Genomic DNA, 22,889 nt, shown 5'->3' with positions numbered 1-22,889 from the left:
TTGTCACTTAAGTCTGCAAGAAAGGAAGTAAGCACATTTACACAAACTGCCGAAGACAAAGTAACACATGCAGTACAGTACAGTATAACTATGTCCAGTGTACAATACAGTAAATATGTAACCGTGCATCCCCTTAAGCACATCCAGGTACATTATTAGGGTCCTTTAATAGCAACACCTGTGATACTGAGTGTGGTAGCCATCAGGATAATGAATGCATTTTCTACAAGCATCGTTTCTGATTTGTAAGGTGTGTGATGTCATAGTAAATTAATATTGGAACGGCAGTAGACATTGACTGAAGGCTGACACCAGCAGCTCTCCCCTCGCGGCCTGTGCTTGTAATAATGTTCATATTAAGCAGTATTACAGGTCAAATTGGTAAATCAGTTCCAGCTGACTTTGTTTACGGGACACCAAATGTTTCAGGGATGCACCGAAAGACGTGTAACATCATTTTTTTTTACTCTTTATACTTGATACTTGTGGACAGTACGTTTACCAACAGTCGACTACACAATGTGTTTGTGTGTTTTAATATATATGTCATATTTATACACATTCAAATATATGTACAACCACATCCACCTCTCACTCCGTGTTTCGCTGCACAACCATCTCTCCAGCATTTTGGAATAGGGTTTAACCTTGAAGCAGGAACCAGTGATGCGATTGCCAAGCCAGGTAATGTAAGCTTAGGTTATGTTTCTGACAAAAAATATATCGTGTATTGTGAAAAGAAACGTGAAAACTCTCACCAGGGATCTTTTCCCCCCCTGCATATACTGCATTTCTAGACTTTAATTCAAAAGTGGCTAAAGCAGAAATGGCCAGAGCAAGTTAGCTATTAGTTTCTTACGTTTATATTTGTACTTAGTTTTTACATTTTAAAAGTCCAGTTTTGTATATTGTAATACTAAGCACTGCTATAAAAAACCCCCACATATATTATGGTACGTTATTCCTTTACCTTTAGCTCCTTATACACAGGATTATAGCTTCCTCCAGTGTCCAATCTCCAAACACATGTGCCCTTAGACCTTTGCCCACTAATGTCTGCATTGACCAAAGGGATTTTTTTCTGGCTGAAAAAGTAACCTTCCCTCTTTGCAGGTTTCTCAACAGAAAGGCTTCTTCAGCGTGGGTGGGCGGGGGCGGGGCGGGGTCTTCAAGTTTATTCCGCACGATTTAAAAAGAGCATTAACTCCTTGGTGATTCAACGGTTCTTTCCGCGCGTCAGGCATCAGCCCATTTCAACATCCACGGGACCTTTGGTCTCAACAGCTTTGCATTTAGGGAGTATTTGTGACCAAAATATTTCAAAAAAAAAAAAAAAAAAACCAAACAAACAAACAAACAAAAAAAAAAACTTGGCATCAATCTTCGTTGAGTTTGCCTTCACACGAAGGGGCTGTCTGATCTGAAGATGTCTGCGTAGCTCTTGCCGTTCATGTGCTCCGTGTGGCTTTCGATGCTGTAGCAGCGGTGAACCTCCGTGAGCGACGACGCCACGTACGACGCCGATCGGAAGAAGTCGTTGTTGGCAAAAGTACCGGCAAACTGTATCCGCTGCTGATTCCAGTGTCTCCGCAGAACGCTCTGAACCTGGCCAAGGGGGACACAAGGAGGATGTAAGAAGACTGGCCTCTTTTCTTATCTTTGTGAAAAATGATCCAAGCAAAAGTGTCTTAATAAGAGGGATACAGTAAAAAATATTTTTGGGTTTATACATATTTATATTTAAAGCTATGACCCCAGTTGAGAACGAGGAGGTCAGATCATCTGCATCTCATCCTTTTTTACGGATGGTGGTGGTGGGGGGGGGGGCATACATCCCAAATCCTTGCTGCAGCCCTGTGTCTATCAGCGATCTAATTTAGTGCTATATCTACACCTCTATTATTATTACAGTAAAACCCACGTGAAGTCAGACCCTGTCTGGCCAAAACTAAAGATGAAACTTTAAAATCCGTCAGTGAGAACATGTTGAATCATGCTACTACTCACCTCCCCATTGAAGAAGCAAAATATTGTAGCAACCAAGAGACCCTGCATGTGGAAAAAACAAAAAGAAGTTCTAGAGAAAATATGCAAGACAGGAAATCTCCAGCTCAAACGGTTCATGCTTTTATTGTGAAACTGTGTATAACTTCGCCACACAGATCACATGCACTCTGACTTCCTAGCATTGAATAATAGTAAAATCTGTTCTGTTTCTTGGATCTTTTGAATTACTGCTTAGCGCAAATCACGTGAACTGTAAGTGCATTAAAATATGTCCAACCTGATAGTGCATGAGGATGTCCATGATGTACAGATAGATCTCCAACACCCAGTGGTCCTGGGGCTTGTAAGAGAGCAGGATAAACTGGATACCAAGCAGAGGGATGAGGATGAGGGTGGCTCTCACGGCTCTCATGTAAAGGCTGAACTCGGCCTGGTGTGTCACTCTCAGCTTTGTAATGAGAACCCGCACAATGTTCAATAGGAAGAAAAGGTTCACCTGGATGAGGTGAGACGGGAGGTTGTGTAAAGCCCCAGAAAAAGGTCGACTAGTTTTGGTTTTGCCAAATCATTATATCTGCGTTACTTGATTAAATATTTAAACGTGCGTATGTTTTTCTTCATGCAAAACGTCAGCGCTTACCAGCAATGCAGCACAGATGGGGCCGTGGATAATGTACAGCAAAGAGGTATCTGAGCTGACCCAGCATCTGTGAAAGCATAGATTAGATCATTGCATTTGCGGTGGCGACATATGGAACAATTTGACTCAGAAATGGTCACATGTGGAAGCGATGAGCAAAGACTACTCACTTGTCATTGTAGTAGCAGTGTCGTGCTACTGAATGTATTATTGCTGGCATGAGTGGAAAACCTGCAAGTCAAATTGGCACATTTTAAACAACTTGCGTGGAAGACAGAGGAGTGACCAGAAACCAAATGTCAACCCCGGCTCACCCCATCCGAGCAGGTAATACCACATGAGATGTTGTTTTTCTGCAAAGACTGCCACAACAATCAGAGTGTGGAGGTAGATTCCCTCGCAAAGCATCCAGAAGTAGTTACAGCTCATCAGGTACAGATGGATAAACATGACCATCTTACAGCTTGCCTAGAAGAGAAATATGTAATATGAGCCCACACATTTTGTCTTTATTGAAAATGAAAATGCCAAACAAAGTTGCAAAAAAAAAACCCAAAAAACAACTCACAGTCACGCTGACAGAATCGTGATTCACGTGCGCCTGTTCCTTTACCACTGTCGTAAGCCAGATGACAGTGATAACTGAGTTCAGCACGAATGAGACAAAGAGATTCTTGTGGAGCGTTATCCTCTGGCAGCTCAGGCTCCTGAGGGAAAGTGGAGCAGGGGGAGACACGTTAAACACAAAATGATGGAGATCCAGGCTGGTGAGACGTGGATTTGGCGGGAAATTCAACCGCCACCTCCGAAATGTCGGGGCATAAAAAAACCCAATTCACAACATAACTAGACTTTAATTCAATTCCCCAATTGAATCTGCTGTTGCGAAGTTGTAATAAACGTCAAGTAACAGGAAAATATATAGATTTGTTTCACTTTCTAATGAAATTAGTCTAAATAAAAAATACGTTTTTTTTGTGTTTTTGTGTTTATTAAAAAGTCATGTGTAAAGAACAATTTCTAACTTTAGCTAATGTGTACAAGAGATGTTGATTTTCACAACCTGGCAACCCACGAGTCCTTATTGTGTTTCTTGAGAAAGTAACATTACATAAATAGCTTGTTCCTCCAAATATTAAATTAAATTAAATAGCTTTTCTATCCAGACACTTTTCATATCAAATAGACAACTTTTTTTTTTTTTAGAGCATTTAGGAATGGAACCCACACTCCCCCCCCACAACTTACTTAAAATGGAAGAATATTCCCAACGATATGAGCAGGGACACCAGCGACAGTCCATGTCCAATCATAACCAAATAGAAGTGAGTCATCGCCGCCTGCAACAGGACACAATTAAATGCACCTTCTCCTTTGTCATTGCTGCCCCGTAGACAAAAAAAGCTGCTTTAATCTCACCTTGCCGTGGTGTGTGGTGTTGGCTTGGCAGTTTGTGAAGTTCGTCCATGTCCTGTTGCTCTGCGGGTGGTGACCCCAATCCCCTGTCTCTGTGCAGACTTTAGATGCCAACGCTGTGAACACATTTTGCATTAGAAGAAAGAAGAGAGCAAATTGGAGGAGAATATTGTGTTTACTACAGTATTTATAATAGGGTTGGTAAGGTTCGAAAAGATGAACGGAGTTGACAAAACTCACCACTAACGTCAAAATCTTTAAAATAATCTGGACAGCTCTGCTCTGCTGTGAGGCCTGCTTCAGTTTCATCCCAGCACAACCATCCATCCCACGTCATGTTGCACACTGGCCCTGCTATGAACAAAAAAGAAAACACACAGTGATGTGTCAGAAACAAGATGGTGTTAATGACATAAGTAGTTGTACAAGTACAGTAAGAAAAGCTTTTTTTTTTTTTTTCAATTTAGCAAAAAGCACGTTCTTTCGCTCATCACCTAATGTTTTTGGTGTGCGATGTGATTGTTTAACAATCCTCTGGAAGCATTCGTACTGGGCTGTGGCGATGTGGTTCTGTGTGGACTGATGGTCACCCTGATGATTTGCATGCTCCTGGTTACTACTTGCCACCAGCAGCAGCTGAGGTTATTGAAATAAGGAATGCAAACACAGACAGATACAAAGACAGACACAAGAATTAGCCCACGACTGTCAGTAATAACAAACTAGAACTTAGCATTTATTGCAACAGGGCAAGTCACCAATTTTGCAGCCACAAAAATAAATCTTCTAGTTTTGCTGTGATGTAGTGCTGCACTTTTATCGCCTCACAGCAAAACTCGGTAGATCATGCACATATTAAAATAAAATTATTTAATAAAAATGATTATTTCTTTGTTGGCCACATCTGGACATATGCAAATGTCCTAAACAACTGATAACATGTAGCAGCAACAATTTGAATGTCATGCTTTTTTTTGGGAGGGGGGGGGGATTTTAGAATCTCTTAATTACTAAGATAACTCACAAACTAGTGATCTAAAAATAATTTGCAAAGCTGCAAACCTTTCAGGACGACACACAGTATGTTCAGACCATCAACTGCAAAGCTACAGGTGCAACCACTTTTTTACCTTGTTGAGGGCACATAGGACGAAGAGGAACAAGCTGAAGTTCACGTCCATCTGTGCTCTGATCTCCATAGGGTTTCTGAGGAAAGGTAACAGTTTGTGGTTAGTAGCTGATAAAGTTTTGATGCCAAGCAAAGAAGAACATCCAGTTCCCAGACCAAGGAAGTACATACTGTAAACCCTACACACAAGTGCAGCAGTGCCGTTATCGCTTTATGTTCTCTGTCTTATTTGTGTTTCCCTGGAGGTTATTTTTAAGTGATACGGAGGAACAGGTAAATATTTTAGCATTATCCCAAATAGTTTCCCCCCCATGAGGTTTATTTAAAAAAAAAAAAAGCTTCCTGAATTGCAGCAGCTGCCAACACTGATCCAACACTCACCATCGAGATAGACGCAGTTAGACTGCAATTGTTGTACATAAGGATTTTTTTTTTTATGTATTTAACACAGTTGTTGATTATTTTTTTCCACATGCACCGTTAGATTTATGTAGCAAATATTTATTTGTACTTATCATTTCATCTATATGATTAGATATCAAAACTGCCTTGTGGTTTTTGATCTATCTGGTGCATTTTTGTTCGACTTGATAATAATATTACAACCGATCACATAACTGAAACAGATACTTTAGTTTGAAACGTATGAAACTATTTAAAAGAAAACAAACAGTTCTTTAAGAGTATTTTTCCAAACCAATGTTTTTTGGGGGTTGCAGATTTGCCCTCTTGCTTCCTCTCTTCCCCACCGCTTCCTTCCTGCATGCTTATTATGCATGTTGAGCAAGATTAACAAACGGCGTGTTTGGCCACAAAATGTCAAAATTGCAAATACACTGAGAGCAGGCAAGAGCCTTCCACTTTTAAACCTGACATGAATCCTGGAGGGGAACATAGATGAAGCTTAAAGATGGAGATATGGAAATTTAAATTAATTTGCAAAAGCGAAGCAACTCAGTGCCTCGCGTTTGCAACAAATAAAAAAAATAAATCAATTTTGTCTGTTTAGATTATTGTTGTCAGTGTAGTGAGTCAGTGAATGTGGGATGTGGTGGAAGTTATGACAACAGTAATAGTAATAAACAATGTGTGTGGTTATGATTTAATTTGGGTTCTGTAGATAAGGAGTTACACTCCCTGAAAGCAGAGAGATGCATCCATCCAAAGGAGGACTTTGGAACAAAGCCACATACTTTGTGAAAAGAATAACAGAAGGATCCAGCTGCTGCTCATAAAAATGCCATTTGAAAATATTGTGGAATTTTCCAAAAAGTTTTGCAGCGTAAACTGATACATGGTCCATGGGTTTATGAATGTACCCGCAGTGTACCAACGCTAGTTCCACGAACATATGGTTTCCCTGTATCTCTATCTCCACATCACTACAGTACAGAGTACTGCCAGTTTAAGTTATAGCATCATGCTGCAGAGATCAGACCACAAACAGGGGGATTTGACGTGCATTTGCAGTGTTTCTGAACCTTGGAGTTTTAATTATTCTGAAAAAATTATCTTTTGGACATTTCCTTTGAAATAAAATTATGTTTATAATTTATATCACAGAACAACAGCAAGTGTGACCACATACAACTCCCTTGACGGCTTATTCACGATCACTTTCTCACTTTCGAAGATTGATATCTTCTTGAAAACACCCAAAGACAAACAATATAGCTCTGTAATGGCCTACAAAAACACAAATTAACTTTTTGTGAAGTCATTCCCTTATTGTGTGGCCCATCAATTATTCCAATGCTTTTCTGTGTGAGTTATCCATTGTTAGAAAGACAACTGTTCTGAGAAAAATGATCAAAACCATAACATGTGGCTATGTGCATGTGTGTATTGCCGTACAATATACGGCTATACAATAAGTACTGGATTTCTACGACGAGGCTCAAAAATGCTAATTTGACTCGTTAACAGTGCTGTAAACACAATGTCCGAACACTGATGGCAGTCTACATGCGGAAAAAGTGTAACCATTCAAAACACTCACCTTTGCAGAAGCAGAAAACTGACGCCGCTTCTTAAAGAGTAATCCCTTAGTCTGGGAGTATGCCGTTATACCAAATCAATGTAGTTTTAAAGTTTCTTGAAGAGTAGTCCTTCAGGGTGTGTGTATGCCCCAGAGTCAGAAGCAACACTGAGCTTTCTTGATAAAAACTGAATGGGGCTGTGGATGACATCACAGGCTTCCTTTTTAGCAGAGGCAGATAAAAGGACACCCCTAATGGACTAACAAAGCATGACTCTTAACCATTCGATTTAATCATCTTTATTACGTGTAATGCAACTTTCCCAACTGTTTAGGATCTTAAGTTATTTGTGAGTGAGCTGGCATGAAGCAGGACATCTTCACTTTTTTCATTCTATGTGCAGAATTATGTTGTAACTTTCAACGTGTAGATGGTGTATTAACCCCCCGTAAAAAAAAAAATATATATATAGTATCTTTGTACATATGTATATATAGTATCTTTGGACAATGATCAGATTATGCCTGTAGAACAAACAGTCAAGACATGAAAGTTGATCTTCAAGGTCCACAAACAAAAAAAAAAACATTACTGACTTTAAAATATTATGAGTGTGCCTGTATAGGTCTTATTCGTGTTTCTTTGCCATTTTTATTGGCGCTGCCATGGCCATGAATTACTGAAAATGAGGAATATTTAACAGAATGCAGTAAAAAAAACAAACAAACAAACAAAAAAAAAACAATAAAATAGAATAAAACCTTATTAGATCAACATGATGAGTCCCAGGCACCAGAAGACTGATATGGCCGCAAAAGAAAATAAAAGTAACATTTTTACGTCACTGTAGTCGCCGTACAAACCGACCAATCAGTACGGTGGTTTGTATTCCTTAGCAACGTCGCCCTCTGCCGGGTGAAAACCTTCACGGCAACCCCACGGTTACTATGGCTACAGCGTCCTTGCCAACCGTGTGGAGCCCCTGCGGCAGCGTTGCCCGTGTTTAGGGTTTCATTGAAATAAAAAAATACTTGTTCGCGAGATGTGTGCACGTCAGGAGGTTAGTTTATTATTCTGAAAAAAATGATATGTTTCATGACACAACTCTGAGTCCAACAGACTGGTTTGGTTGTTGGAATAAACCGGAAGCAGCGAGCAGGTGTGGACTGTTAGCCTTATCAACTTTGAGCTAGCAGCCTTAGCGATTCAAGACTTAACGTCGACTCTTTCTTTTCTTTTTTTTTTTCTTTTTTTGGGGATATTCGGCTGAGTTAAAATAAAAAGGTTAAATATAAAGACGTTTCCGAACATTTCGAGGTACAGTAATATTCACGGGTTTGGCTATAATCTGTTTGTCATACTTTTGTTGTCAAGAAGAATTAGTATCGTTAGCAAACGTTAGTTAACGCTAACTTGCGTTTAGCCACACAGCTGAATGCGAGGTGTAACTTTTTGTTCCATCTTTACACTGGTTATTTATTAGCGTCACGCCAAAAGGTTCGTAAAAGTGCCGTGTTTCCATGCACTTTTAACCGTTGGTAAATTACTTGAGACCAGGTAAAGTGGTTAGTCTCGCTTCATGCAATCTCAGACTAGCGATGAGATGTTGAGATCTGTGATCCACGTGAGCCCATTCTACAGAAAATATAAGGGCCAAGCAGATGGTATTAAACTGCACAAAAAAAAAAAAAAATCAGAAATTCACTGTTCCACTGCATTGATCCAAGTGTAATTGAGGCTTTAACCTCCTGCAGGTTTTGTATCATGCACACCCTTAATTTCATTATTGCAACGTAGATAATTGACTGAAGTCTTTATTCTGCAGTGACAGGATGTTCAAGAAAACTGCCTGGAGGAACACGGCCAGCATTGCAGTGAGTGTCCATCAGGACCAAGCCCTCAGCACAACCATATTTCTCCTTAAATCCTATGGTCCGACAGGGTTTCTGCTCAGAGAGGACGGAGAGATCCGAAACTTAAAGGTAAAACACCGTGTGAATTGGAAAGCGTGCTGCTCAAATTGCAGCAACAATGTTTGCTGCCCTTATTCCAGCAACTTTTCTTGTTTATGTGCTTCAGGTGTACTTGGGTGACCCACATACCTGCACTTGCCCCGTCTTCACCAAGGAGCAGGAGCCATGCAAACACATCTGCTGGTATTAGTAACACACCTGCAGATGAACACAACAGGAGACCTTAGCCAATGATATTTGAGTGAAGACTTTAAAACATTATTAGAAAACATAACTTGTGTGGCTGCGGCCAACGAGCATTACAACCTGAACTTGTTATGGAAATCAAAAACACTTGTAGGGACCCAATCTAGTCTCAGTACTTTGTGCTCCCAGTACAGAGTATGTAACTGTAGAATAATACAGTTGACTTGTTAGTGTTGTTTCACGTGTCTTTTTTATTTTTTATTTGTTTATCAGATATTGACAAATTTTTAACAATTTTTCTTTTTTACTTAACGCAGCTAAAATGTATTTAACATAATATGATTGCAAATGCCAGTTTTTATGTCATTGACAATTAATTAAACTTTTAATTGCTACAGGGTTTTACTTCGTATATTCAGACTCCCCAAAGAACATGAATGTAAGTTGTTTTAAAATATTGATTTGTTTTTGTTTTTTTTATACCGATTGCCTACATTTTAAAATTGTTAAAACATAAACGAAGACTTTGTCCTGTTTGTTTTGGACCAAGTTTTACGTTTTAATTCTTGTAAAAAGTAAACTGAATCTTAGTGGAAGGATGATTTACGATTCCAAAACCAGTTATGTGTGAACATCATGATGCAGAGTTACAGATTGTATAACTGCCAAAACATTTACTGTGGAAACTTTGTAGGCAGTTTAAAAAGAACTGACCTGTCCTTGCACATGTCCTCCTTTTGGCACGTAACGTTACAAATAACTCTGCCATAGATTCATTTCAGCATGGACTTGTTGAGAGACAGATCTTGGAGTTGCTCAATGGTTTGCACCAAGCCAAAGCCCACAAGACGGAAAATGATGTCTCATCTGCTTCTGGGACCTCGAGCCAGACGGTGACGAGCCAGAAGGATGGAAGTGTCTGCCGGAGAATCATCCAAGCCCAGGATGTGTGTCCTATCTGTCAAGAGGAGCTGCTGGAGAAAAAAATGCCTGTGTCCTACTGCAGGTGTGTATGTGGCCCTTCTCAGGCTAGGGTTGGGGTTTCAAACTGTTATTTCAGTCATAACAGTCATATTTTAGGATGATGTAGGATGTTCTAGTCAACTTCTGCTGAACTGCTGCCCAGAACATGACCCCGTATGGCATTGTGTGTCACACTACTGCACATCCAGCTCTTGACATACAGGATGTTTGGTGGAAACGCCAGCACAGATTTTCAGCTATAATAAAACAAGTTCACAGAAGAGGGCAATTGATTCATACACAAAGAAATCTACACAGATATGTAGAGCATGTTCATTTCGTAGACTCATTTCCTGTAGACTCACACGGTGCCTTTGTCTCCCCCCAGGTTTGGTTGCGGTAATAATGTCCACATATCTTGCATGAAGGTGTGGGCAGACTATCAGAAGCTCTCCGACAGTGAAAGCATTGTAAAGTGCCCTCTCTGCAGGGAGAACTTCAGCTCTTTGAAGTTGCTCCAAGTGCAAGTGAAAAATGCAGCAAAGCTCTTCACCGCCGCTGAAAGAGAAAAGCCAGACAGACACCTGGGAGTTGTCTGTCAAAGCTGTCAAGTTTGTCCTGTCATTGGCAAATGTTTTAAGTAAGCTTATGTCAAATCTGTGTTCTGTAAAATCATGGACCAGTAGTTCCTAGCCTATCTTTTTTTTTTTTTTTCCCAACCATCCCTGTCTATCACACAGCTTTCAGCTTTTGATTGACTAAACACACACGATCCAGGTGATCAGCAGTGGGTTTGGCGGGTATAGTTGGGAAAACAATCCGGACAGAGGCTCTCAGCGACTGGAATCGATTGACCATGTGTAAAGACTAGAACAAACTAGATACATGCTGTACAGTTGTACCTAATGCCGGTGGATTTGAACTTGCATTTTTTTTTTTTTTTTTTCAGGTGCACAGTCTGCAGTTACTTCTACCTGTGTGCGGATTGCTCACAGAAAAGCTGCCACCCACAGCATCGGTTTGCACTACGAACTGTAAGCTATATTGATTCAGCTGTCAATAATACTTTACCAGCTAATCTTCAACCCGAGGCTACAAGCATTTCATGTGTGCCTTTGATTGAAAGTATAACGACTAAAATAGCAAAAACATTTCCAATAGTTTGTGCAGAAATGCACTGCAAATTCCTTAATGAGAACTGTCGATGCTTCTGCTTGTGAGTGGTTTTTTTAACGAACAGATACTGTAAGCGATACGTTCAGTGAAGATAATAATTACTGACTAAATCTCAAACAGGAAAGGAGAGAAAAGTGGCATCTTTTGGACGAGGACCTGCCTGGTGAACCAAAGGGTGTGACCTCTCACCTAGGAGACGCCGGGCAAGTTGTTAAATAGTGGCAGAATCCCTGTTGCCGTTCAAACGCAAGCAATATTGCAAGCAACTGTTATTTACTTTGTCTGAAATATTTTTTCTACTCTCCTTTTCCCATGTGGCTCTCCAGCATCAACCCTGTAGCTGAAGACCCTCTACCTGAAAATGTGTTGAGGTGTCTGCCCACTGTCAGGGTTAGATCAGGATCTCAGCTGTTGGATGATGGGCAACAGTGTCGGATCTGTTTGCAGAATTTTTGCCTGGGACAGCAGATCCGAATTTTGCCTTGTCACCACAAGGTAGGACTTTCCATTGTTTATCTTAAACTTGGAGTACTTTTTTTTTTTTAACACAATAAATACATATAGAACTGTTATGTTTTAACTTTCCATATGCAAATAATGACGTCTGAAGAAATACTATAAGAAACGTGTTTTTACTAACTTACTTACTTCTGATCATCTATAAAATATCTGCCTGAATCAAATATAATTGCAAACATTTTATTATATAGACCTCCCCCCCTCTGTCTCTCCCCCCCCCATCACATGTTCCACCCTCAGTTCCACATGGACTGTGTAGATGGGAGCCTGTGTCAGCTGAACGTCTGCCCCTTGGACGGATATGTCATTTATAATCCCTTAACTTGGACAACGAGCGAGAGGAAGCTGTCCCCTAAGTCGGCCTCCTGTCTTTCCAGCGACTGTGCCAAACAACCAGAAAATAACTTAAAGGATCTGTTTATTCCAGGAGTGGCACTGCAGGCCAAGAACCCTAAAACAGCTCCTTCACATGGTTCTCTTAACTTAGAAGTGTTGACAAGCTCTTCAGAAACCTTAACCATCCCACAAAAAGTATTAACTAACCAGTTTCATGGCTTGTGCGTTACCAAAACAAATGCCGTGACAAAAGACGGAAAAGCTGTACTGCAGAAAAAGCGAAATCGGGTTTTTCCCGAAAGCAGTTCTATTAATCACTCACCTAAATGTGACGCGGCCGACAGACAAAATGCCTGTTCCTCAAAAAACCTAGCAGCCGCGTGCGCTTCTGCCACACCTAACATGTTTGTACCTGTAACACAAACTGACCAGCCCCAGGGGAACCTTTCTGTAGGTTCGGGCAGACCAGAACCAGATAACAGAGGTAGAACCTCTTCTACTCGTAGGCGAACCGGAGTGCAACCCAGAACAAGAAGCACTCCAAGCACTCAAGTCAGGAAGAACAAACCTACTTCAGAGCTAAGAATGACAGGGGTCCCTATAAACACACAGCTTTAAAGGAAGATAAGGGGGGAAAATAAGCGTTTGTTTTGGTTTTTTTTTTTTTCATTTCAGTCGGCATAAATATTTTTGGCGCCACATCACTTCGTAATTTTTGCCTGCAAATACGTGCAACGTTTTCATTGTTCAAACCTAAAAGTGCTTTGAATAAAAGCTTCCACACAACAATTGGTACCAAGTAAGTTTATTAATTGAATGCACAAAAAGCCAAGACTAATAACACTACCATCATTACAAAGGTAAAACACAAGAGGTGCCCATTTTGGAAGAAACAGAAGCCCATGGGGATCAATGGCCTGACACAAGAGGAGCACGCGATAGAACACATTCAAATCAATACGGACACATCCAGTGAGATCACTTTAAAACAGCAGTTGGGTGTAGGGTCGACCAGCGCAAGGTGTTCACAAACCCACTCCTCATGTTTCCTATGCTGGCATGTGTTGTGTTTTCAAGCTGACAGTCTAGCAGGAGACCATCTTTTCATCTGTAAGCATACTGAATGATGACGTGCTCAAATTACCGCTACATTTAAAATTTACTACATTTACAAACTTCTGACTTTTTGTACGCTCCCATGAAAAGACTTGTTTTTAAAAAGCTAAGCTTAAAATACTTCACAGTTGTTTGAAGAGGAAAAAAAAAGAAAAAAGTGTCATTCAACCGGTCAGTGCAATAGACTTATGCACCTCACAGACGTTTGCTTTTGGAAGAAAACAGCACAAATTAAACTATGTCACAATCACATTATACATAAAAAGATGCTTTACTATGTACATACCAAAATGTATTCCATGAATGTAGCTACACAATCCAGGCTCAGACATACAAAGCGAACTCATCTGTGAAAAGGTGTTACAGTAGTACCATGATGGAAGACTAAATACGGCAAAACTGTTGCTTTGAGGTTTGGTATCAAAATTTGAGTCATGGTAAATATTGCTGAGGGTATTATGTTAGTGTAGTTATGCTAAATGTTACACCAAACTTTCACTGCAGAGCAAACAGAGTTTCATCCTGGAACGCTGATAACCAGCGTAACAAATTGGCGGATAATAAATGGTGACGAGTGACTAATTTGACCTGGGACAGCAGCTGCATGGTCTGTTGGAAAACCTGCACGAGTGTATGTCCAACCCAAACGAGACAAAGAATCTGCAGCCATGCTAGCAGCTCTGAGCGGCCTTTGCTCAAGTGATTTGATACGAACACGTTGCCCTAAGATTAACGGACAGTGAAGTACAAGTACTCAAATACAAGACTCGACACATGAATAGTTGAAGCTGATGTAAAACGTCATTTGGTCTGCGAGTATTTAGTCATTGACCGAAGTGCAGAGCAGGACAAATTGAAACACCGGTTTGACGATTGTCCTGGATGAAACATTCAAGGTGCACTGAAGCTGTTAAAAAACATCCTGAGAGGAGCCTTAAATATATACAGAATTTCATGGCAATGCATCCAGTAATTGAAATATTCCACTCAATACCACAAATGTCAGAAATGTGAAAGCACGTTATGTGTCGTTATAACTCAAATTATAAGGATACATAACTTAGGAACGGTGCATGTTGATCCAAAATATAATTGCCTGATACAATATGTGCTGAAAGCGTTCAGAGCCATGCGACTAGACAATTTTTAAACCTTGTATTTCAAATTTTATTCAACGCCTCAAAGGTTTCAGGCTGTCCAAACCAAAAATGTCTCCCATGGTTATAATCAATGCTTCGGAGATAGTGGAGACGAAATCAATCTATAAGGCACCAGCTGTATCATGTTGTCAAGTCTATAATGAACCGAGTGGAGAAGAAATAAACGTCGGACTCAGTGCAATGTTTTGGCCTCACTGACATAAAGCTACAATATTTGGGAATCAAACTGTAGCATAAAACACGTTTTCCTTAAAAGCTCTCAGCCAACTGCGGTGCTGTCTAGGTATGTGGCTATAAAACTGTATTAAAGTGGAAATTCTCATGCAATTAGAACTATGCGTAGTATTTCATTAAAATAGGTACTTAAATGAACTTACAGTCATCTAAGAACTACAGTGACATAATTAGCACTACGGTAAAATGCAATTTTATCCTGCATTCTAACATAAAAGCCGTATGCTCGGGAGGAAAAAAATTCAAAATGGCAGCTTAGCTTTACAACGCGCACGAGTGTCTTTCTCCTGAGACTCACGTGTCCGTCCCAGGTTTGGAAATTGAAGCACAATTCTTTTTCAACAAGTCTGAGAGGATGACGTATTTGTTTTCATGAATTTAAAAAGGCGAATGGTTTTTGACGGATCGGATTCTGAGTAAAATGAGGAAACGTGATCTTAACGAGATGTCGGCATCAGCACTTCTGTTGTCCTAATTGAATTTACAGCAGGCATATATGGTGAGGATAAGTGCACTACACATGGACCTGCATCTGCGTTCTTCCTGCAAACTCACCATCTTTCATTGAATACAGAGAGTTAACGTGCCTCGTGTAATCGTACCTAATGATTACGGGCAGAAAGAAGGCACCTTCTTTAATGCAGGTACTTGGGGCTATGGGACAACGCGTGGGCACAGACATTAAGCTTTGACGAATCTCGCTGGTGATCTTCAGATCGGGAGAGCGTGAGAGAACGCGGTGCACGCAACTCGATCTGACGGCAGCTACATGATGCTTCGACGTGACACAGATCCTGCTTTGTTTCTTGGGTTTTGCTTATGCATTCTTTGGCAAAGTTGTACAATCGCGTAACTCAACAACAACAATGCCTGTGTGAGCACAAGTGGACAGTGGGACATTGAAATGGAAATGAAGATACTTGTCTTGACGTTTGTATTTATTAGACATGCTCTAACTTTGCTTCGTCACTGGCCTCCCTTCACGGACGTGCTTGGCGCTCCTCTTTTCGGTCTTCACCTTCTCCCTCACCTTCCTCAGTCGTCGTGGAGGTGGCGTACCCCTCGACTCGCTGTCCTCCTGAGCGCTGGATGTATCCATCCCGTCTCCCTCCTCTGGAATATTGGGAATAGCCCCAATGCTCCCATCCAAAATGTTCCTCAGAGAAGTGTCCTCCGGTGTACAGGTGGCAGTGGTGCCACTCTCACTACTGCTCAAGTCCTGTTCTTCACCATAGCGCCCCCCTCTGCTGTGATGTGGCAAGGAGGAGGCCCTGACTGAAGGCCTGTCGCGCTCGGTTTCTCTGATGTTCTGCTGAGGCTCGTTCATGTCCACCCCAGAGTCCAGGCTGGTGTCGTTGCTGCTAGGTGGGCGGCGGCAACTCTGAAGCTCAATGATGGAGTGGCGCACCTGGGCGGCAGGCTTGCCATCTAAGGAGACGAACCAGGCCCTGGGGTGGGACGACGAGGACTTTCCCCTGGTCAGCTCCAGCAGCGTGCGCTCCGAGATCCCCTGCAGCTCTCTGGGCACACCGTGCCCACTGCTAAAGGCCTCCATACCGGCTGCCTCGTTGAGAGTCCCGGGCACGGAGACGGAGGATTCGAGCAGGTTACTGTAGCGTCCCCACACACCAGAGTTAGGGCCTTGGCCTTGGGGAGGTGTCTCCAGGGGCCTAGGCTCGTCTTTGCTCTGCTGTGGGCCGCTCCCATCTTGGGAGTGGTGGTGCGGAACTTTGGGTAGTGTCTGGGTGTAGCTGTCTTTACTTGCAGGTTCCGAGTGAGTATCGTACTCCACTCCGTTACGTGGGAAAGTAGCGGACTTGCAGCCTGACAGCTGCTGCTCCTGAGCACCGAAAAGTTCTGGAGCCTGAATAATTGCCACCGGTTGGTTATAGATATGGATCAACTTATCTTGAAAGAAGTTGTCAGAGTTCATGTTGGCCCGGTTCTGCTCTGACTTCTCCCTCAGCCGAGCTACCTCCTCACTGTTGATGTAGTGAGGGGGCAACGGGGTCCCTTTGATCCGATCCGAATTGATGTTCTCATAAAGAGGAGCTGCCGAGCGGCTCCCTGGATCTTCCACATAGATGTTGTAGCTGGCTTTGTGCCTCGGCGTCGACGAGGGTTCACACTGAACACTACAGGAGGCGAGGCTGTTGTCGCCCGAATGGAACAACAAGCCTTCCTCCATGTGGGTGGAGGTGGTTTGGTCTTTTTTCACCACTGTGAGTTTGGAAAAGCGGGCTCTCCTTCTCCTGGGCTCTCGATAAGAACCCCTGTATTTATGAGAAATAGAGGGTTTTGGTTTTTTTTTTGTGAAATAGACATTTTTGCAAGAAATTGACTTTATATACTGTAAATTGATCCGACCAATAACGACCAAGATTTTCTTACCCACAGTGACACAGCAGCAACGAAAGAAATCCAAACACTATAACCAGCGTTCCTCCCAGTATTCCCATTAACAGGTAGGTGTGGTACGATATGAAATCCATATCATGGCCCAGATAATCTAAATAGTTGATATGAACAGGTAAACATAAAGCATATTGTCAATGCTACTCAAACAACATTTGCATGTGGTAATAAAGGCAGATGAAATATGTACCATTGGGGGAGGGTATGGGGGCAGCAATCCAGTAACCCAGATGGGAAGCTGTGTAGGTCCAAACAAGCTCATCACCGACTGCTTTCACTATCCCCAGTCCTTGATTTTCCCAGGCACCTTTAAACATACGTACATTTTCTCTTTAAAGTATTATACTGCAATATGAAGTAGTAAATTCACAGTATATGATCCAAGCGTCACTGACTTTGTAATTAAACACTGAAATAAAGAGCATCCTTTGAGTCAGTCATTGAAATTTCTCAGAAACTCTCTAAGAACTCAATCGCACGACAATCCCATTAATCCTTATTTACATGAACCATTGCATTGTTACGCATTTTGTTTTGAAACCCTAATTCAGCTGCTTCCCCAATCTTTATTCGTACCAGTCTTCAGATTGAAGGCCCAGGCTGGAACAGTGTCTGAGGCCCTGAGGTGGGTGCTGTGTCCCAGGGGCAGGCTGATTTGAATGGGCCCTCGAACCTGGAGCTCGTCAGTGCCCGAGTACAACAGGACGCTTAGAGCTGCCACCGGCTTCAGCGCTAAGCTTCTGACCGCTGCAGGATGAGTGAAAATTTCAATGGTAGATTTGTTTGCTGTCAAATGTGTGTAATAGAGCTAATTGAGATTTCAATCTTGAATTTATGTCTTACCCGATTTGCTGCTAATGATGCCCGGAGTGCAGTTGGCACAGTCTTTAGCGAGGTGGTGCTGTGGTACAGTCAGGTACGCAGTCACCGAGGTAATGTTGCTCTTCTCAAAGACAGCGAGCAGGTTCTTGGGGAACTTTACCTTAGGCTGGGAGGAGCTGTCTGTGGAAGCGAAATGGTAAACGATTCGTCACAGTCTCTGTATGTTTAATAATTGGTCTCGGTGAGGTTGCATGCGCATTTACCAGGTAACTTTCCGGTGATGAGCACCGAGTCCTCAAACAGCCAGACGTTCCCCTGACTGTGAGGGAACAGCAGCAACGTCACGGCAGAGAAAACTGCAGGGAGACGCAGGAAAAGGTCAGGGGTCAAACGTGAAAAGGAATTATGTGGCAGCATTTTCTTTCCACTTTCACAGCTGTGGCATCTGCTATTAGCAGAGCAAACGGTCACGGCCGTAGCTGGAAACTCAGAGGAGATCACATATAAAGCCATGTTACAATCTCCATCTACACTTCATCAACATATATGTGGTACAACATGGTCGCCAGCAGATGGCAGCGATACCTCAATGCTCCCTTTAGGATTCTGCTGTCTGGCTCAGCAGCACAAAAGGGAGGCGCCTTTGACAATGCAGAGCAGAGATCCCTGACATGCTTTCCTTTTTTTGTTGTTGTTGTTTTGTTTTGTTTTTTGGTTTTTAATCCCTCATCATATCACCGGCTCCGTGTTTTCTTTAAAAAAAAACACCACCTCTTTGCTCTATTACCGGCTGATTCAGACCGGCCTAAGAGGAAGTGGGAGCACAGACAATAGAGTAAGATCCGGGTCGCTTTTTTGTTCCAGCATGACATGGGTATGGTTAAAGAGCCCCCCTCCTCCTCCTCCTCCTCCTCCTCCTCCTCACTCGATTCATCGCAGCACAAAGACAGTTTGCTGAGGCAAGGATGTGTCGAGTCAGACATCTCGGCTCCACAGCACATGCTGCTTGGGAAACAATTGATGAAATGAATACGAAACGTGGCGCCCGGTTACACTTGACTGTGCACCAAAGCGTAAATTGCTACATCATGAACAAACCTCTGTGACATGCTTTATGTTGTCGCCGGCAGTTCATTAATTAACCATGACAGTGAACGGTGGCAGCTGGAAGGAGCAGGTCTGCTGACACAGGCCTTTGATACATATACAGTGCAACAAAAGATACTTCCAACATTTACGTCAGTTAATCTAGTTTCTAGTCGATTGCTGTTGGGAAATTTTGCCTGACTTGTTCAATGGGAGCTCAGCTGGGTCCAGTATCTTAGCCACAGCCACAAAGGCGTCCGCAGCTCTTTTTATACGTTTCTGTGATTAACACAAAGGCTTCTGTATTGAGATTTTAGTATTTTGCTCCAAGTTGCATCATGTGTTCTCCTAACTTTATTTGTGCAAGTTGAGGCGGTAAAAGGGGATTTTGATGATTCTCTGTTGTCGTTGTTATATGTATATCAGAGTATCTTAGCGAGGAAGCATTTTAAGGTGCCGCTCAACAATCCAAGAACGCACGAGCACGGTTGTAGGGAGGTGGTGTTTTCAGACAAGCTTAAAATAAAAGCACAAAAGACTTTCAGCATGTTTCGGCGCTTTAAGATGCTACTCACTCGGTCTCTTGGTGGTCCTCCAGGGCAGGGGGCTGGGGACGTAGCCTTCCATGCTGCCCAGCAGCGTCAGACTGAGACCTGGGCTGTAGGCCACCCAGAGCAGAACCTCGCCTCTCTCCCCTGTTCGTGCAGAGCTCCGAAGAGTGTGGTTCAAGTAAACGTCCACTGAGGCCCCCGGCAGAGGCTGATGGGTCACCAGATCCCTCACCAGGACTTTGAGCACAAACTGGGGCTCTGGAGAGAAAGTACCATGAAGTCAGTTGGACTCACTGCTAGTAGTTCTAGTAACTATTCAAGGAATCCCACTATTTATTTGTGGTAATACTTGTCGCGTGCATCCCTCCAGCTCTTCCTCTCAGCGGTAACCTTCTCTCACCATGAAAAAGTGATGAGACTAGCACTGCTGGATTGCAGCGAGACTAAAATATCGAGAAACAAATGCCAGGAGGAGAAGGCAGAGAGGAAAAGCTACACTGTGCTGCCATGTCGGATGCTTCTTCCTTTCTCGACATATACACGTGCGGTAAGTCTCTAAATTTTAACACACAGATGTTGAGTTTTGGGTTTGTTTGTTTGTTTGTTTGTATGCAATGCCCCCATACCTGCCCCTGAACTAGTGTGAACAGACTTTGCAGTCCTGGCTTATACCTGCTGTATCACAAGAGCAGCTCAGCATTACTATACTCTCCTGTTAATACTTTACCTGCTCAGGCCTAAAGGTTAAAACACACCTGATCCCCTCAGACCTCCATTTTATAAATCTTTATCCTGTTAGAGTACTGTCCAATCCTGTAGCTTATGTGTACAAATATTTGACCTTTTTAGAGCCTTTATTCCTCATTTTGATCATTTTCTTTTCTTTCTGACTTTACTTTCATAAGCTTTTACGTAAAAAACATGGTCATGAAGTCTTTGTACATCTTTACAGGGTGTTGCCTATAACATACTACAAAACAAGGATTTGATGCAATATAATCTAAAGAAAAGCCGCCGCTACCTCCGGGTTCAGTCCTGTCTTACAGCTAATTTACATTTTTTATAATCACGACCGACCTCAGCCTCTCTTTGTGTTTGTTTACCTGCTATCAGGGCCGAGGGGCTGAGGAGCCGACCCGGGGAGGTGGGCCCGGTGCCAGGCGGCCCTCCTTCCGCGGCGGTGAAGCCATTGTCCAAGGGCGAGGAGAAGAGCAGACCGCCGCCCTCCTGCGCTGCTCTCACCGCCCCATCCAGGCACGAAATCAAAAGCAGCGACGGCAGAAAGAGCAGCAGCTGCGGCGGCGGCAGGTGGCGTTGAGCGGCGGGCATGGCGAGAGGGGGAGCAGGCTCAAAGACATAACGAACCTCGAGAAGCGAACTCGGGAGGAGAAGAACGAGGTCCAGCTGTGGGGGTCCGGATCCCCCTCATGTTTTTTTTATTTTTATTTTTTATGTCGCGGACAGAATGGGGGACCAACCCCGTGGTGAAAGGATGGCTGGTGCTGAGGCTGGGCGTGTGGTCGAAGATCGTCTTTGCCACAGAGAAAGAGACGTCTCACTCAGTGACAAATATACAATATCTTTTTATGAACATGTTAAAATAACTTTGTATTTCTCTGTGAATTATGGATGTAAATAATTGTTGCCGGACCAAATAGTTATTTATTATTCTGTTAACAGTTTAGTCTGAGCAGTTTTTAGTTGCAACACGACCAAGACACTATCGACCACTGGCTGTGCTAAGAAAGACCGTGAGAGTGAGACGTCTGTATTTGGGGATTTTCTTTCTTTTTTTTTTTTTTAAGACGAGAAACACTGTTACATCACTGGGGTCTGTGTGGCCCTCTATCGCTAAACCGAGATCCCTGGTTGCCTATTTTTATCGCTCTTGCTCCCTCAAAACTGATAAAATGCACCATTCATGTCACATGTTAAAAAATCAGACACGACAATGTGTAAATGATATGCCGAATAAAGTTGGGTTGGGTTGTGTTTTTCTGAAAAGTCAGAAATTATAAATCCCCCCGAAGAGAAATCCACCCCCATGCAAGAAAATATAAATTATCAAATACTTTTAATTTTGCATAATCAAAATCAGCTGCATGCAGTTTAGAAAAATGTTATTAAACGGTTTCACATAATTTTATTAGTAGTTGAAAAATATTTTAATCTATAAATTAAAATGTGATTAACTGAGATGTAATCTGTTGTTTAAACTTTTCAAATTATGTAATACTTAAAGTGGAAATTTTTAACTTTCGTCCTTATTTTATTTAATCTCTGCAAAGTAAAATACTTTAGAAACTTTGGACTTGAAACACATCAAGAAACTAAAAACCTTTTCAGGTGGTGCGTCAGAATGGCGAAATCAGTGGGGACCAAAAACGACACTAGTTTTTTTTCTTTTTTTAGTAATAGTAATTCTCTTTTTGTTTGGCTGGATTTTTAAATTTTATTTAATACTTCTTTTTGCATAAAAGCTATATTGCATACAACATATTATGTAATATATTGATATATAAATGATTGCTTAATATTTAAAATTAAATTATGTAATATGACATAAGTTTAAATAACTATCTGTAGTGTTAACACAGTCATTGTTTTTTTGGTTAGTAAAACAAAAACAGGTTTACTCTTCTGTTTTTAAGAAGAGTAATTATTAAACCAAATAACAAAAGCAGCATTAAAAATGAGTCGGGCTCAGATCAACTTCACCCATTCAAACGTAATATGATGGTTTTGTCCAGCAGGTGTCGCCATTTGTACTGTATGAAATTCTTTCATTCAGTGAACCTTTTCCAACAAATTCATGTTAATTCAGCACTTTAGAAAACTTTAGTTTATCCACCAGTTCCCATTGCTGTAAAGTGCATAAACAGGAACTGTGTTCAGAGCTTATAGCACATTTAAAGTGCTCATGTCTGAATGTATTTCATCTCCCTGTCAGCCAAACACCCCTGCACTCTTACCCCAACTTGGTGTAGTCTGAGTTCCCCCTACTCAAAATCCAAACTGGGTTCATCCACTTCCTCTTTGTCAGAAAATGGGATTTGAGTGTAATTTGGTGTGATGTGGCAGGTTGCAAACAAATACGTTTGGTTACATGTAAAGTTTGAACATGTTTAACTTACGTTAACATATTTAGCCTTAACAATTTCTATTAATTAAACATTTTGGC

At 41.9% G+C, this 22,889-nt stretch overlaps 3 protein-coding genes across 7 annotated transcripts; 1 reads left to right on the top strand and 2 right to left on the bottom strand.

Annotated features, from left to right (window-relative positions):
• Positions 1-677: 677 nt before the first annotated feature.
• On the bottom strand, positions 678-7,408 carry calcrlb (calcitonin receptor-like b). 2 transcript variants are annotated; one of them, XM_067501938.1, is made up of 13 exons: positions 7,192-7,408; positions 5,194-5,269; positions 4,558-4,699; positions 4,304-4,414; positions 4,067-4,179; positions 3,896-3,987; positions 3,216-3,354; positions 2,962-3,115; positions 2,818-2,878; positions 2,648-2,714; positions 2,285-2,503; positions 2,008-2,049; positions 678-1,605 (listed from the first exon to the last, which is right to left on the bottom strand). In XM_067501938.1, exons 2-13 carry the CDS (start codon positions 5,260-5,262, stop codon positions 1,399-1,401), a joined length of 1,416 nt encoding a protein of 471 aa, XP_067358039.1. In that variant the 5' UTR covers positions 5,263-5,269; positions 7,192-7,408; the 3' UTR covers positions 678-1,398. The 2 variants fall into 2 exon arrangements, with proteins under 2 accessions (XP_067358039.1, XP_067358038.1); XM_067501937.1 differs by having other exon boundaries at positions 4,304-4,417; positions 7,192-7,401.
• A 24-nt stretch (positions 7,409-7,432) lies between these two features.
• Positions 7,433-11,820, top strand: zswim2 (zinc finger, SWIM-type containing 2). Of its 4 annotated transcripts, none has more exons than XR_010914218.1 (8): positions 7,433-8,488; positions 8,997-9,153; positions 9,251-9,327; positions 9,729-9,769; positions 10,102-10,336; positions 10,682-11,153; positions 11,243-11,327; positions 11,590-11,630. XR_010914218.1 is itself a non-coding variant. In XM_067501942.1 (8 exons), the coding sequence occupies exons 2-8, from the start codon at positions 9,004-9,006 to the stop codon at positions 11,686-11,688; spliced, it is 939 nt and encodes a 312-aa protein (XP_067358043.1). In that variant the 5' UTR covers positions 7,433-8,488; positions 8,997-9,003; the 3' UTR covers positions 11,689-11,820. The 4 variants fall into 4 exon arrangements, 3 of the variants coding, with proteins under 3 accessions (XP_067358043.1, XP_067358042.1, XP_067358041.1); XM_067501942.1 differs by having other exon boundaries at positions 10,682-10,933; positions 11,590-11,820; XM_067501941.1 differs by having other exon boundaries at positions 7,433-8,231; positions 10,682-10,933; positions 11,243-11,702.
• Positions 11,821-13,113: 1,293 nt separating this feature from the next.
• On the bottom strand, positions 13,114-21,376 carry fam171b (family with sequence similarity 171 member B). The gene is made up of 8 exons (XM_067501936.1): positions 20,812-21,376; positions 19,733-19,966; positions 18,335-18,427; positions 18,093-18,251; positions 17,826-17,996; positions 17,440-17,556; positions 17,226-17,343; positions 13,114-17,107 (listed from the first exon to the last, which is right to left on the bottom strand). Exons 1-8 carry the CDS (start codon positions 21,035-21,037, stop codon positions 15,787-15,789), a joined length of 2,439 nt encoding a protein of 812 aa, XP_067358037.1. The 5' UTR covers positions 21,038-21,376; the 3' UTR covers positions 13,114-15,786.
• Between the last annotated feature and the right edge of the window lie 1,513 nt (positions 21,377-22,889).

This window comes from Channa argus, chromosome 4, assembly GCF_033026475.1.
Source record: "Channa argus isolate prfri chromosome 4, Channa argus male v1.0, whole genome shotgun sequence".
In the NCBI taxonomy this organism is placed as follows: domain Eukaryota; kingdom Metazoa; phylum Chordata; class Actinopteri; order Anabantiformes; family Channidae; genus Channa; species Channa argus.
Note: the sequence above shows the minus strand (reverse complement) of the source record. Positions and strands in the feature narration are given on the sequence as shown.

Coding starts and splice junctions, on each gene's coding strand:
- calcrlb (XM_067501937.1), bottom strand. CDS start 5,262: ATGGAGATCAGAGCACAGATGGACGTGAACTTCAGCTTGTTCCTCTTC. Junction 3,988..4,066: donor ACACCACACACCACGGCAAG/GTGAGATTAAAG, acceptor GTCCTGTTGCAG/GCGGCGATGACTCACTTCTA. Junction 2,879..2,961: donor GTATTACCTGCTCGGATGGG/GTGAGCCGGGGT, acceptor TTTGACTTGCAG/GTTTTCCACTCATGCCAGCA.
- zswim2 (XM_067501941.1), top strand. CDS start 9,004: ATGTTCAAGAAAACTGCCTGGAGGAACACGGCCAGCATTGCAGTGAGT. Junction 9,328..9,728: donor CCATGCAAACACATCTGCTG/GTATTAGTAACA, acceptor TAATTGCTACAG/GGTTTTACTTCGTATATTCA. Junction 9,770..10,101: donor ACTCCCCAAAGAACATGAAT/GTAAGTTGTTTT, acceptor ACTCTGCCATAG/ATTCATTTCAGCATGGACTT.
- fam171b (XM_067501936.1), bottom strand. CDS start 21,037: ATGCCCGCCGCTCAACGCCACCTGCCGCCGCCGCAGCTGCTGCTCTTT. Junction 18,428..19,732: donor GAGGACCACCAAGAGACCGA/GTGAGTAGCATC, acceptor GTCTCCCTGCAG/TTTTCTCTGCCGTGACGTTG. Junction 17,108..17,225: donor TTGCTGCTGTGTCACTGTGG/GTAAGAAAATCT, acceptor TCATAAATACAG/GGGTTCTTATCGAGAGCCCA.